Raw genomic sequence first — 14,761 nt, 5'->3', positions numbered from 1 at the left:
AGCCGCGTACGAAGAGATCCTAACACCTTCAGCCTTGTTGAAGGCGCCTCCATCTTGAAGGCCCCTTTAGCCTTGTTGAAGGCGCCTTCAACAGGTCAAACTGACCGTTTCGAGCTGCGGATAAAGTTTTATCCGCTCACCCTTGGAGGCACCTTGGACCCCTATTGGAGGCACCTTGGACCCTCGAGATCAGATTTCTAGAGGCTATTTAAAGGCCCCTAGAGCTAGGAATTCAATAGAACTCAAGCAATCAATTGTGTAGCCATTGCTAGCAATAGTTCTAAGCTTCCAAAGTGTAAAAGGCTTCTCCGCCTTCTGTAAAGGAGATTTTTTTTGTGCGCTTCTCATTGTCCTGGATTAACAACCTCCTTGGTTGTAACCAGGTTAAATTCCTGTTTCTTTTTTGTTTACTGCTTTAATTACTTTACTGCTTTATTTACTATTGCACAAATTGAGTTGAAAGCACGAGGAGGGTATAGTTTATTTTTTGTTTTCAGCAATTCACACCCCTCTTGCCGGCCTCCGCTGCACCTACAATTGGTATCAGAGCCTGATCGCCTCAGAAGGACTAATCGCCAACTGAAGCACTACGATCAAGACGATGGCCGGAGCGAACATCTATCCTCCGAAGTTCGACGGAGACTTCGCCACATGGAAGCGCAAAATGGAGGTATTTTTTAAAACTGAATTTGACATTCTTTTAATAATGAAATATGGCTATGAAGTTCCGAAAGATAAGGAGGAAAACACCTGGACGAAAAAGGAACAAGCAGATTTCATCGCCAACGGGAAGGCTGAGTTTCACCTACTCAGCGTTCTGCTACCTCAGGAGGTAAATCGGATCGGAAGCTACGACTCCGTGAAAGATCTCTGGGAAAAATTCCTGGAGCTTCACGAAGGTACCTCCGAAGCAAAGCTAGCGAGGCGCGACATCCTCCGGACCCAGTTGACGAACCTCCGGATGAATCAAGGCGAGAAGGTAGCGCAACTCCAAGCGAGGATCAAAGAGCTGATAACTCAACTCAACAACCTTGGAGAATAAGTAACGAACCGGGACTCAATCTGGTACACGCTCAACGCTTTTCAGAGAACTTCCGATTGGGCCTTTTTAGTAGATGCGTACTACATCTCTAAGGACTTCGAGGTAAGTACTTTAGAACAATTATTTTCTACTTTTGAACTTCACGATTCTCGAGTTGCAGAGCCCAATGGAGTGGAAAAGACTAGTCAGAACATTGCCTTAAAGGCAAAAATAAACGGTTCTGACTCAGAAGCCTCGGTCGACGAATCCGAAGCGGCACTACTGGTAAAACGCTTCAATAAATTTTTTAATACTAATAAGTTTAGATCGCAGAGGCATCAACGAAAGAAAAGAACAATTCGTTGCTACAACTGCAACGAAGAAGGGCATATCAAGGAGGACTGCCCAAAATTGAAGAGCAAATAGAAGGATAAGGAAAGGAGCAAGAATCCAGCTCGACCCAAACACAACCTAAAGGCCACGTGGGATGATTCGTCGTCCTTCGAATCAGAAGTCGAAGAATTTTCGGGGATAGCACTGATGGCCAACCATCAGCTAGAAGAAACGTCTAGCTCAGAGATGAGCATCGATGAAGGGGGAGGAACCTCAGAAGAAGAAAGCAACAGTGAAGGGGGAGCGTCACCAGATCAGGTAAGTAAGGTACGCAATCTAACCCCGACTCAGTCTTTTAAATTTATCAAGTCTCTGTCCAAAGAATTAGATCAATTAGAAAAAGAAAATAGTGAATTGAAATTGATCCTTGCAAAAGCATGTCCAGTAGAAATGTATGATAATTTAAAGTTAGAAAATGAAAAATTAAAAGTTGAAATTGAGAAATTGAAATATCATGATGCATGCTTAAATAAATTTCCTAAATCAAAATTAAGAATTTATGAAAAATTAAATTGGTACATAAGAAAACACCAGGGTCAACTTAGAAAAGTGCCCAAAAATCATGTACCCCCTAAGTTTTTGACCAACCCTATAGGAAGGAACCTTTATTAGGTTCCAAAATCTCTGCTAGTTTAAATTTCTGTTTTAGTTAAAAGCTTACAGTGAGAAAATTAAACATTGAAATTCTTTATAGAAACTTTGTCTAAGGAAGTGGTTGTTGCTCTAATAACCAAAAAGGCCTAGTGCCTCGCCACGATCTGGAAGCTAAAATATTAAAAGAAAATGTTTAATTAACTTTCTGACAAAAACATTAAACGAGAATTAAATAATGTTTTGAAAGTTTTTCAAACATTTTTGAAAAATTCCAATTTTTTTTTTGATTTTGACTTAGAAATTATTGTGAAAAAGTCATAAATTTTTTCTTAGAATTTTCTTTTTACTAAGAATTATTTTTAAAATTAACTTTTCATTGGAAAATTTTTGGAAAATTTTTAAAATTTTTTTTACTTAGAATTTTTTTTTTTCAAAAATCTCATTCTTACTTAGAAATTTTATCTAAAGTTAAAAAAAAAAATTTAAAATATTTTTTTAGTTATCACCCCGTTTTTGCTGTGATCAAAGGGGGAGAGAAAGGTTACAAGTTAAGGGGGAGTTAGAAAGTTTAAAATTTTAATATTTTTCTAAATTGTGTTGCAATTTTATTTATTACAAAAGAAAGGTTAAAATTTTAATATTTTTCTAAATTGTGTTGCAATTTCTTTATTGCAAACTAATGCTTAATATGTGAGTTTAGTAATTTTCTTTTGAAATTACTTTTCTGTCTATTTTTACCCTAACTTGAACTTGGGTTGATGCACATCAAAAAATGGGAGATTGTTGGTCCCCGTGGGTGTTTTGATGTGATCAACCAAGTTGGTTAGGTCCTGCTGTATTTGATCCCTGTGTCTGAGTGTGCAGGAGCTTAGAAGCGTAGGAAGTCGAGCGGAAGACGCAGCTAGCGAGAAGGACGGCACGGGAAGGGAGCTGACGGGCTCGGTGCGTCCGAAGGACGAGAGAGCTGCGGAAGAGTACACCGGTGGCTGAGAAGAATGTGCGCGGCGTTCGAGGGACATTAAGCCGGGGAGGAAGACTGCTCGAGGAGAAGGCCGGGAATTGGGTTCGGGTGAGCCCTATTCCGGTTGGCCAAAATCACCCAAAAGAACAGAGCGTCGAAAGCTGAAGAAAGCAAGTTAGAATTTGAGCTGCCAGCTTGGAGGCGTCTCCATCAGGCTTGGAGGCGCCTCCAGCTTGAAGGCGCCTTTAGCCTTGTTGAAGGCGCATTCAACAGGTCAAACTGACTGTTTCGAGCTGCGGATAAAGTTTTATCCGCTCACCCCTTGGAGGCGCCTTGGACCCCTATTGGAGGCGCCTTGGACCCTCGAGATCATATTTGCAGAGGATATTTAAAGGCCCCTGGAGCTAGGAATTCAATAGAACTCAAGCAATCAATTGTGTAGCCATTCCTAGCAATAGTTCTAAGCTTCCAAAGTGTAAAAGGCTTCTCCGCCTTCAGTAAAGGAGATTTTTTTTGTGCGCTTCTCATTGCCCTGGATTAACAACCTCTTTGGTTGTAACCAGGTTAAATTCCTATTTCTTTTCTGTTTACTGCTTTATTTACTATTGCACAAATTGAGTTGAAAGCACGATGAGGATATAGTTTATTTTTTGTTTTCAGCAATTCACCCTCCCTCTTGCCGGCCTCCGCTGCACCTACATGGAGGTGTAGGGGATGGATAGTCAGTAGTATCTAAATTAGACTAAGGTGAAGTAGCCAAAAGATCAGAAGGTGGAGGCGAAGAGTCCTCAAGAGTAGTAGAAGACCAAATAGAGACTTCTGAAGGAAGCAATGCAATCGATGCTGATTGCATAGAGTTAAAGGGCATCAAGGATTGTGATGCAGCAAACGGAAATGAGGTCTCATCAAAGTGAACATGGCGAGAAATAAAAATTCAACCTGTAGGTGGATAAAGACATCAACATCCTTTGTGACGACCAGAAATTCAGTTTATGACGATTGTAAGGCCGAATTAGAGGATAACTAGAACAACCAAAAGTGCGAAGAAAATCATAGTTAGGAGGTTGATGGAATAAGACCTCAAAAGGGGGTCGACGATGCAACATAGTAGTTGTTAGGACCCTTGGTGGTGGGCTAGGGGGGGGAGGGTGGATAGCCCCTGCACAAATTAAATAAATGAAAACCTTTCTTGAACTTATAACTTAATTAAAATATTACATAAATATAGAAATAATAATAAACTAAAAAGATGAGGCTCAACAGATTTACTTGGTTACAACGAGGGGGGGTTGTTAATCCAAGGCAGATGAAAAAGTACACTAAAAATCTCCTCTGGGCGGAGAAGCCTCTTACAACATTCAAAGCTCACAAAACAAAGCTAAATTCAAACAAACTCAAGCACAAGTGTTGTTACTTTGTAATTCTTATTTTTGTTAGCTTATGGGAGTAGGACTGCTTATATAGCCCTGCTCGGGACTCCTGGAAGGGTTCTAGGTGTCTGGAATATGATAGAATTGTATCCCCAATACAACGGTACACACCACATCAACTTTAGATGAACACTGGGTTCTAGGTGCCTCGACTTGGTCCAGGTGCCCTGGATTGGTCTGGGCACCTCGAGCACCAAAAATTAGCTTTTGCTGATTTTTAGTCCTGGTCTCCTGCTCCTGTTCCGCTCGCATCGGTTCGGATCTGTTGGTGCAACCTTAGGTCAAGGTTGACTTGGTTGACCTGACTCGAGTTGACCTGACTCGAGTTATGTTTTGATGTTTGACGATGTTTGACGAGAAGAGAGTTGTATTCTTGATGTTTGACAAGAATAGGTGTTTGGGAGATTGTAGGTGCAACCTTAGGTCAAGGTTGACCTGATTCGGGAAAAGTCCAAGCAGGGAGCTTGGCACGCGAAAAGTCCAAGTATGGAGACTTGGCACTGGAAAAGTCCAAGTACGGAGACTTGGCACGGGGAAAAGTCCAAGCAGGTAGCTTGGCACGCGGAAAGTCCAAGTATGGAGACTTGGCACGGGGAAAGTCCAAACAGGGAGTTTGGCGCGAGGGAAAGTCCTGGTAAGTGAAGCCAGGCAGTTGGAGAAAGTCCTGGTGAGTGAAGCCAGGTAGGGGAAAGACCTAGTGAGTGAAGCTAGGCAGTTTGGAAATCCTGGTGAGTGAAGCCAGGTGAAAATCCTAGTGAGTGAAGCTAGGTGAAAGGGAAAGTCCTGGTGAGTGAAGCCAGGCAGTGGGAAAGTCCTGGTGAGTGAAGCCGGGCAAGGGAAAATCCAGATGGATCAAGGGTGATCGGACATCTGGTGTTGAGAAGGTCAAGGGAGTGACCGGATGCTAAGCATGATGTACCAACAGGTCAAGGTTGACCGGATGTTGGTTTGGGAGACTTGGGACTTGGTTTGGGCAAAAACCAAGCTCTGGATCGGTCACCAGACCGATCCAGTGATACGCTTGTGTATTTGATCGGTCCGGTGACCGATCGGATAACAAAAAAGGCACGCCGATTACGGAGCTTGCGGATCGGTGCGGGACCGATCAGATATCTGATCGGTGCGCCGACCGATCGTAACGATCTTGAGGAGTGCGAGGAACCGCACTCAATAAGCCCCGATCGGTCAGACCGATCGGACCATACTCGATCGGTCGGACCGATCGAGCACGATCGAGCTAGCGGAGTTCGAGAAAGCGCTGATCGGTGCGTGGACCGATCAGCACACTCTGATCGATGCGTGGATCGATCGGGAACTAGCGTTGCGACGCAAGCGGCAGATTCCTTCGTGTTTTTCTTCGCATGTATAAAAGACGCTACAGGGTTTCGTTGCTACAATCGCTTCCTCCTTAGAACTTCGTTCTTGTGCTCTAGAGCTTCGCTCTTACCGCTATCGTGCTGAGCTCCCGCGGTGAAGCTTCGCGTGAGCTTCTCGATTGGATTCTCGTCAGCTGTGCTGCTTCATCACTCCAGTCAACAAGAAAGGCAAGCAAGTGTTTCATATTGTCTTTTGCTTTCTTGTATCTGTTGTACTCCTATCTTGCTTGTGCAAGAAACATTGTGGCGAGTTTTCTCCACCCAGAAGGAGTATATTGTATTAGCCGGTTCTCCGGGGACTCATCCACCGACGGATTGACTGGACTCGTCCACCTTACGGACACGCCGAGGAGTAGGAGTTCATCTCCGAACCTCGTTACATCGATTTGTTTTTCTTCTCCTTAGTTTCTTCCTTGTATTTCCGCTGTGACTAACCCTAACTGTAGGAAGAACGCGAGAATTTGGGGCGGCTATTCACACCCCCCTCTCTAGCCGAGTACGAACGATCCTAACAGGGTCTTCCTCTCCAGCTACGATTCTCATTGGATGATTTTGGCCATCTAGAATAGGGCTCACCTGAACCCAACTTCCGGCCTTCTCAAGCAAACTTCCGCTCCAGCTTCACATCCATCGGAATCGCTGCTTCCTTCTCATCCGCCAGCATACTCTTCCGCAGCTTTTCATCCCTCGGATAGCTGCATCTTTTCTCCTCGAGTAATCTTCCGCTCTAGCTTCTCGTCCCTCGGAAACACTGCACGTTCCCTTCTCGACTGCTGATGTACTCTTCCACAGCACCTCGTCCCTCAGACACACCGAGTCTATCGGCTCTCTCCCGTGTCATCTTTCTCGCTAGCTGCATCTTTTGCTCGACATCTTGTGCTCCTAAATTCCTACACACTTACACATAGGGTTAAACACAACAGGACCTAACTTAACTTGTTTGATCATATCAAAACTACTTTGGGGTACCAACAATCTCCTCTTTTTTGATGTAAACAACCCAAGTTAAATTAGGGTAAACCAATATAAAGTAAAAGCAATAAATTTTACAATATAGTGCAAAAATTAAAAAAGTTTAAACAACCCCCCTAGACTTAATCTTCCCTTCTCCCTCTTTGATCACATAAAAAAGTGGGGGTACTTCAAAAGTCTAAGGGCAACTTGTCAAGAATTTTAAGTCGTTTAACAAATAAAATTCAGAATTTATAAGGTTAAAATGACTTAAAAAATTCGGTGAATCTTAAACACAAGTGTAAGAGAAAAAAATGAAATTGAAAGCCTTAAAATAATTTTAAAAATCTTGAAATATTTTCTTAAAAATGTATAGAGCATAAATTTTGACAAAAGAAAATATATTTAAAAAATTTATAATTTAAAACTTCTTAAAAAAAAATTATATTTAGATAAATAACTCAAAAACTTTTCAGAAAAATTTTCTTAGTTAATAGGGAGAACCCTTAAAAAATTTGAATAAAAAATTTCGAGCAAGCCGCGGCGGCCGCCGGCCGGGTGAAAACGAACAGAGAGAGAGAGGAGAGGACCATACCTGAGTCGCTGGTTGCGGATCGCGGTGAACGGGAGGAGAGGGCACGAGTTTGCTGGAGAGATCGCCGTTGGAAAATCGCCGAGAGAGAGGAAAAAAGAGGGTCGCGCGGAGAGGAAAGTCGATCTGTGCCCTATAATTCTAAAGTGCATTACCGACGAAATTAGGGTTCCGTCGGTATTTACCGACGGAATCCTAATTCTTTCAGTGCTTATCGACGGAATTATTAATTCCGTCGGTAAATACCTCCGGTTAATGGGAGCAAATTTTAACAGGTTTAAAATCTAACGGGTGCGGGCGGAATCCAATCGACAGAAACCTACTTCCATCGATGTTTAATTCTGTCAGTAATGTATGAAGCCCGCTAACCCGGATCTTTGTAAATCCGTTGGCTGGTCGCGCGGCTTTACGACTGAATGCAATTCTGTCGGAAATCACCGACGGAACACTAATTCCATCGGAAGGTACCGACGGAATTAAGTTCAATCGGCAAAGGCTGACAGAATTGAATTCAGTCGGCATTCCCCGACGGAATATAAATTCCGTCGGTACACCCGTCGTTAATTACAGGCATTTTTATAGTGTACGTCGTCAATAATACAAAAGATATCAAACCCACAGGGACTGTTGATCAATCACTAGTTAACTTCGCACAACGAATTATCTAGACAATCGAAGGTTGGTTCACAAATGCTAGAAGAGAGGGAGAAGGAAAGAGAGAGTAGAGAGTAGAGAGGGAGAGAAAGAACGTGAGTAAAGGTGAATAGATTCTAGGATTTCAGTTTCGTTATGATGCTAGTTAATGTCTCTATGCATTGTTCATCTACTTAATTTCATGCTTACACTTATGTAGGGATCCTAACTACAGCTTAGCATAACCCTGCATAGGTTGTACCAGAGAGTCTACCAAGTTCTACCGTCATTAAGTAAAGAAGTAGCTCTAGAAAGTCCGTTAACGGGATACTTCTATCACTAGGGTTACTGAGTCTACAATCCTAGAGTTACCCATTTACTTCCTAATGGTAAATTAATGCAATTAAGTAGAAGAGGTAACTTAGGAAGTTCAGTTAAAAGGTTACCCTCTATCATAGGGCTCCCCAATCATACATTCCTAGATTACATAAGTTATTTCCTAACATTAATTTGGGAGAACCCTCTAAGTTCTAATTAGTTTACCTAGTAGAGAATTGATCCCCATTTTAAGGGAACGCCATAGAAAGTAAGGGATACCTTCTGTCACAAGGTCCCATGGTCTTATAATCCAAGTCCTTCATCTACATGGTGATCAAAACCCTACATCTACGTGAATTGACCTCGCACACATTTCATCAAACACATATAAAGCACAACACATATAGAGCATGACATAAACACTTTATAGAATAAAAAAGTATCCAAATGCATAGTTCATACATCCATAATCACAGCATAACTACTTCTTACATCCTAGATCTAGAGAATCTACTCCATAGCAAAGGAAGAAGAAACTAAAAATATGAAGGATAACATTCTTACAACCTAAATACAAGAGATGAGGAGAAGAGATGCTTAGCTACGTGTTGTCGATGTCTTCAGAAAGTTTCCTTTAAGAACAAGCTACAAACATGAAGGATCAGCGAAGATGAGAATTCTAGGGTTCCCCTAAGGGGGAGAACCCTTCTCCAAGCAATAGGGGCGAACCCCAAGCAAAAGCTCCCCTAAAAAGAGGAGAAACCCCTTTAAATAGGGCAGGGCGCAGGCCCGACACGACCCGTGCCACGACCATGTAGCATCCACACGGTCGGAGCCTTCTTGGTCTCGGTCTGGTTGACACAGCCATGTGGATTCACACGGCCACGTCCTGCTCCTTCTCTGGTAAAGTTGCACGGTCGTGTGAGATCACATGGCCAAGTTCTTCTTGGCGTCTAGTCAGGTGGCATGACAGTGTGGTTTCACATGGCCGTGTTCCTCTTTGTCTCTGGATGGATGGCATGTTCCTGTGGGATCACATGGTCGTGTGCTGCTCCTCCTCTGGTCCGGCCACATGATTGTGTAGATTCACACGGTCGTGTGCTTCTTCTCTTTTAGAGTATGGCATGGCCATGTGTGTTCACACGACTAGAGCTTGATTTGCACAGGCAAGACCACACGGTCGTGTGGTTTCACATGGCCTGAGCTAGATTTTCACAAGTTGGTCCAATGTGTGTCTTTTGCTCCGTTTTTACTCCAAATCATGTCCTATCAATCAAAAACAAGTAAAGAGAAGATCTCTGAATAGAATATAATGGAAGTACGACATTATAATGGAATAGGGTGCAATAAACATAGATTATGCTAATAAAATATAAGTTGATGTGCGTTAAAGTATGCATAAAAGTGTATATAATTTACGCACATCATGACATCAAAATCCTAAAAGGTCAAGGTGTACCAAGGGTAAAGGATTCTTCAGGCATGAGAAAACATGAAATAAGGAAAGGACGAAGGACTTACTAGTTGCTTAAGGAGAAGGAGAGGAGGGCACTATAAGTGAAAGGTTGCCGGAGAAGAAAATGAAGAAAATGAAAGGTAAAGTGTTGAGAGTATGAGTTGTTTAGGGTTTTTATAAAGTATAATTCAAATGTGGCCGTTGGATTAAAATGGCATGCAACAAACCGTTGATCTGTATGAAGAGAGAGATTATTTAGTTGTACGAGGAGTCGTGCGTCAAAAGATGTTTCAGAAAATAAAAATGAAGGACACGTGACATCAACCCATAAATAGGCATTTATAATAGAGGTGACAACTAAATCATTCCTCTGTCCATACACCTCTCTGCGCATCCTCGGTAATCTCTCTTGAACAACTAAACATGGACAAGCAGTTTTTGAAAAAAAAAATCGCTAAGTCCATAAGACATGAAGGAAAGTGCGAATTTTAGGCATGACTGTAGTAAAAGGAAATGAACGGGTGAAGGTAAGACTTAGGTCTAGTCAGTCGACTACACCTCCTTCGACTAGACTTGAAGGAGAGGCTAGTGATATGGGTTATAATGAGTGAATCCAAGAGATGATGTGGCAGTCAAAGTCAAGGTGAAGTGGCAGTCAAAGTCAACGGAGGAGAACATCTCTCCATCTGGCTCTAATTGGCTAGCCGGTGTTAGGGCTCGTCCGTCAGATGAGCCTGGTTGGATCCCAAGCCGTGTGGAAAAAAGGCTGACTGACCCCTTAAGTTGGTTGAACATAAGGGTTTTAGTGCTTCACCTTTGAACTAAAAAAGAAACATACCTAGTCACTCAATAGCCAATCGAGTTTAAGGATAGTCATCCTTATAGGCCGGCCAGAATAACTGATCCCTCGTCAAAGGAAGGGTTGAACTTATTACTATGTAGAAGCATCTCTCTATACGCCCGATCAATCTAATCACCAGTCGACCCTATGGGTATCTGTTCAATAGTATAATTGACCTAATCCATATGACTCCATACCCATCTCTTCTATGTATAAGTGGGATAACTTTATAAATTTGGTCAGACAATCTGGTGCACTTTACTTATAAGTTACTATATTTACGGCCAGACAAAGGGTCAACCGGACCTAAGATATTTTGGCTCGAGATATTAACTGGATCTCTTAGAACACAACATTTCTCTAGAGGCACATTGTACGCTCGTCCAGACAAAATACTGACCGAGCTTAAGGCGCTTAAGACGCTTAGCTTCATATTACGCATCAGACGAATTTCTAGCACTCACAAGTTATTCAATTGTTTCTCAAATAGACTCTCAATGTGTCCAGGGCATTATATTATTCTCAAAATGAATGTCTCAAAACTGTACAGAATAGAACTTAGTGGCTTAATACCGAGACAGCCTAACAAGGTGGCCAACTTAATGATCGACTGAGATATACTCAGCAAACAACAACCTAACAAGGCGGCCGACTTAATGACCAATCAAAATATACTCAGCAAACAACATCCTAACAGCCTATCAGAATAACAAACCATGTGTCAAATAATATTCCCCTGGAACCTTCTTCAGGGACCCTTTTGTCCCCTGTTAGCCGACCATTTATAACAGCATATTCCTTCATCAGCCAAAAGTTATAATGATAAAAGAGGTATACATATGGGTAAGGGAAAGATTCCTCAGAGGATTATTGCGCATCACCTAGGTTGTATATTTTTCTTTACCTAGTAAACTTTGACACACTCTGTCACCTCATGATTATGAAGGTTAAGTGAGGTGATATATAAAAAGGGAGTCCTCTCCGTAGCAAAGGTACTTCTCTGAACATCTGTAACTTGACTCTTGCATGCATGTTTTTACTATTCTTCTCCATCCGTCCGAATTTTTACTGACTTGACTCCCCCTGGTTTCTTCGCCAAGGACTCCCCTGGTTTCTAGGCACTGACGTTTTGTTGACTCGTCTCTGCGTGCACAAGATCGAAGAAAAGTTTCTTCTCGAATAGAGAGGTTTTCTACCAGTCAATCACTAGTCCACCTTGTCCAGCGCGTTATCTCTATAGTTTTCAGACAGGATCAATATGTTAATTAAGTTCCATTTCATGCTGAACTAGACACAATTACTTGAGTTGCCTAGAGCTTGTGGGTCGAACTCTCTCAATCCAACTTGTCAGATTGACCTGTTCATGTTTAGGTCGAGTTGGAGACAAACTCAAACTGATAAAATCATTCTAAGTCAGTCTAAGTAGACTTGCCCGGTTCACATCACTAGCTTCAACTGCTTAATCAATACTAATTATTTTGACGTGTTGCGTCTCAAATCAGAAAAACTTAAAAGTGGCCACTTGTTTTTTGGTACGAAAAGTGGAGGTTTTATTGGGGTTAGATATGTGTTAATTATATAAACCACTTCATCATTAAGTAAAGAAAAGAATTGCAATAAAATTAAATTAAATATTTTTTTTGCAATATATTTGAAATATCCCCCAAATTCTTTAGTTTTGCCCGAATATCTCAACCTACTTTCTTACGAAAACCCCATCAATCATTAATTTTGTTGATAGATTCACGAGCAACTAACTAAGCCTACCTTTCTTGATTAGTTGATGCACGCCCCTGTAAAACGACGACTGGATCCATTCTCTCCATGCACGCACATATCAAGCTCGATCGAGAGGATTGAATCGATCTAATGGGGCAGTTGGGGGCAGTTGTCCATCACACATCACCACGTTAATCGGATTCCTATAAATACTGACTCATTTGCCAGCCATTCTAAACACCAAATTAACAATTAGATTGTGCTAATGGCTTTGACGAGATCCACCACCACATTAGTAGTTTGTTCTTGCATGGCTCTCTTCTGCCTGATGAGTGCTGCTGCCACGGCTGATCATCAGCTCCGAGTTGGCTTCTACTCCTACACCTGCCCCAAAGCCGAAACCCTCATCAGGGAAGCCTTCAATGACGCTGTCCAGCAGACCGACGACATCGGCGCTGACCTTCTCCGGATGCATTTCCACGACTGCTTTGTCAGAGTCAGTATATATATATATATAATTAATTTGCTGATGACATTATTGCAATTGGATTGATTGATTCAATGTATATACAGGGCTGCGATGGGTCGGTGTTGATATCGTCGACGAAGGGGAATAAGGCAGAGAAGGACGCACAGATCAACCGAAACCTCGAAGACGAAGCGTTCCAAGTCGTCGATAATGCAAAGGCCAAGCTGGAAGCTGCCTGCCCGGGCGTCGTCTCCTGCGCCGACATTCTCGCCTACGTTGCTCGAGACAGCGTTGCACACGTAAGGGATAATTAACTAGCTCAAACAATCTCTTGATGTTTAATTAAATGTATATATATTTTGGATAGTAAAGGATTAATGTAATCAATGTGCGATTGCAGTATGGAGGAGGTTTCTACGATGTTCCTGCTGGAAGAAGAGACGGGAGGATTTCGAGGGCAAGCGAGAGCACGTCGGAGCTCCCTACTCCCAATCTCCGACTCGGTCATCTCACTAAACTCTTCGCCGGGAAAGGGTTGACCCAAGCCGAGATGATCACCCTTTCAGGTATAAATCGATCGCCGTTCGATTTGTTTGGAAGAATCCATTGAAGGTCTAGTTAATTGTTGATGATTTGATGTGTGTGTGTGTGTGTTCGATTGATTAGGAGCGCACACCATCGGCGTCGCCCACTGCTCCTCCTTCTCCCACCGGCTCCGCAACTTCAACGCGAGCTCGGGAGCCGACCCGACGCTGGACGCGGCGTACGCGGCGCAACTGCGGCGGAAGTGCCCGACGGCGAGGAGCGACAACGAGGTGCCGATGGACCCGCCGAGCGAGCTAGGGTTCGACAACAGCTACTACCAGGGCATCCTGAGTAGAAGGGGGCTATTCGCATCGGACCAGACGCTGGTGTCGAAGCCGGCGGTGGCGGCGCAGGTGAAGCTGTTCGCGCACAACTCGGGCGTCTTCACCAGCAGGTTTGCGGCTGCGATGGTGAGGATGGGCAGCATCGGCGTACTGACCGGGGGCAACGGAGAGATACGCACCAACTGCAGAGTGCCCAACTGAAATCATCCTCCACAACAATAGTTCCTTTATTTTTAATGTGTGTTTACTATATTTTAAATATCTTTATTTTTAATGTCAAACTCTATAATATGTTCGGAAAGATAATATCAATTTGTCAATCTCTATGAGAATAAAAAATGTCAAAAATATTCAAAGACAATGTTAAAAGCGTGTGTACAAATCTTATAATGAGTTGGATCCAACGGTCTAAAGCTCTTGAAGCAATTATATTATTGTGCCTAATATATTGATTTATTGAAATGCACCCAACTATAATGTCCAACTCAATTGAAATCATATAATCTTAATTGACGATATCTTTTGCTAGTTTTCGGGCTTCTCTTCGTAAAGCTATATCGCCTTCTTGACTCACGAGATCCGTTCACTTCAGAGATAACACGAGTTAGGATTTGACCAACTCTATTAATACGACCATTCGGATGCTAAGTCATTGATAGTGGAAGAGATCTAAGGTTTGCAGAGAATATGAAAGCTAGAAGAAAAGGAGGAAGAAGAAGAATTTAGTGAAGAAGAGTTGTCTTTATTTGATGGCAAAAGATAAGTACGCGGAATTGTCTCTACTTGCAAGCATAAGAACATCATTGTATGATTTATCTTCTTTAGTATTTATATAGTTGTCAGAAAAATATTTCCCTTAGATGTCTCATACTCCCTCATTTCTTCTGACAATCGGTAACTATCTCTGTATTCATTTATCCTCTTGTATTTGGAAAAAGATAACCAAGAGACCAAATCTGATAGTCATTACTCATTACCACTACGGGGAAAATTTGATTTACTTACGAAAATTGCTATTCCAAATTGATCAAGGTCAGTAAGCAAAACATTTATCGGCCAAAATGAATTTTAGCCGGTAAATAATTTTAATTACCTGCCAAAATTTTTTTGGCAGATTATTTTAATTTATTATCAAAGT

The 14,761-nt window shown here is 42.2% G+C and overlaps 1 protein-coding gene across 1 annotated transcript; it reads left to right on the top strand.

The window, feature by feature from the left end:
• Positions 1-12,536: 12,536 nt before the first annotated feature.
• Positions 12,537-13,931, top strand: LOC121977927 (peroxidase 5-like). Its single transcript, XM_042530328.1, has 4 exons — positions 12,537-12,781; positions 12,859-13,053; positions 13,155-13,320; positions 13,421-13,931. Exons 1-4 carry the CDS (start codon positions 12,551-12,553, stop codon positions 13,822-13,824), a joined length of 996 nt encoding a protein of 331 aa, XP_042386262.1. The 5' UTR covers positions 12,537-12,550; the 3' UTR covers positions 13,825-13,931.
• Positions 13,932-14,761: the final 830 nt, after the last annotated feature.

The sequence above is a fragment of the Zingiber officinale genome, chromosome 4B, assembly GCF_018446385.1.
Source record: "Zingiber officinale cultivar Zhangliang chromosome 4B, Zo_v1.1, whole genome shotgun sequence".
Classification (NCBI taxonomy): Eukaryota; Viridiplantae; Streptophyta; class Magnoliopsida; order Zingiberales; family Zingiberaceae; genus Zingiber; species Zingiber officinale.
The sequence above is the reverse complement of the archived record's forward strand: the minus strand, read 5'-3'. Positions and strand labels throughout refer to the sequence as shown.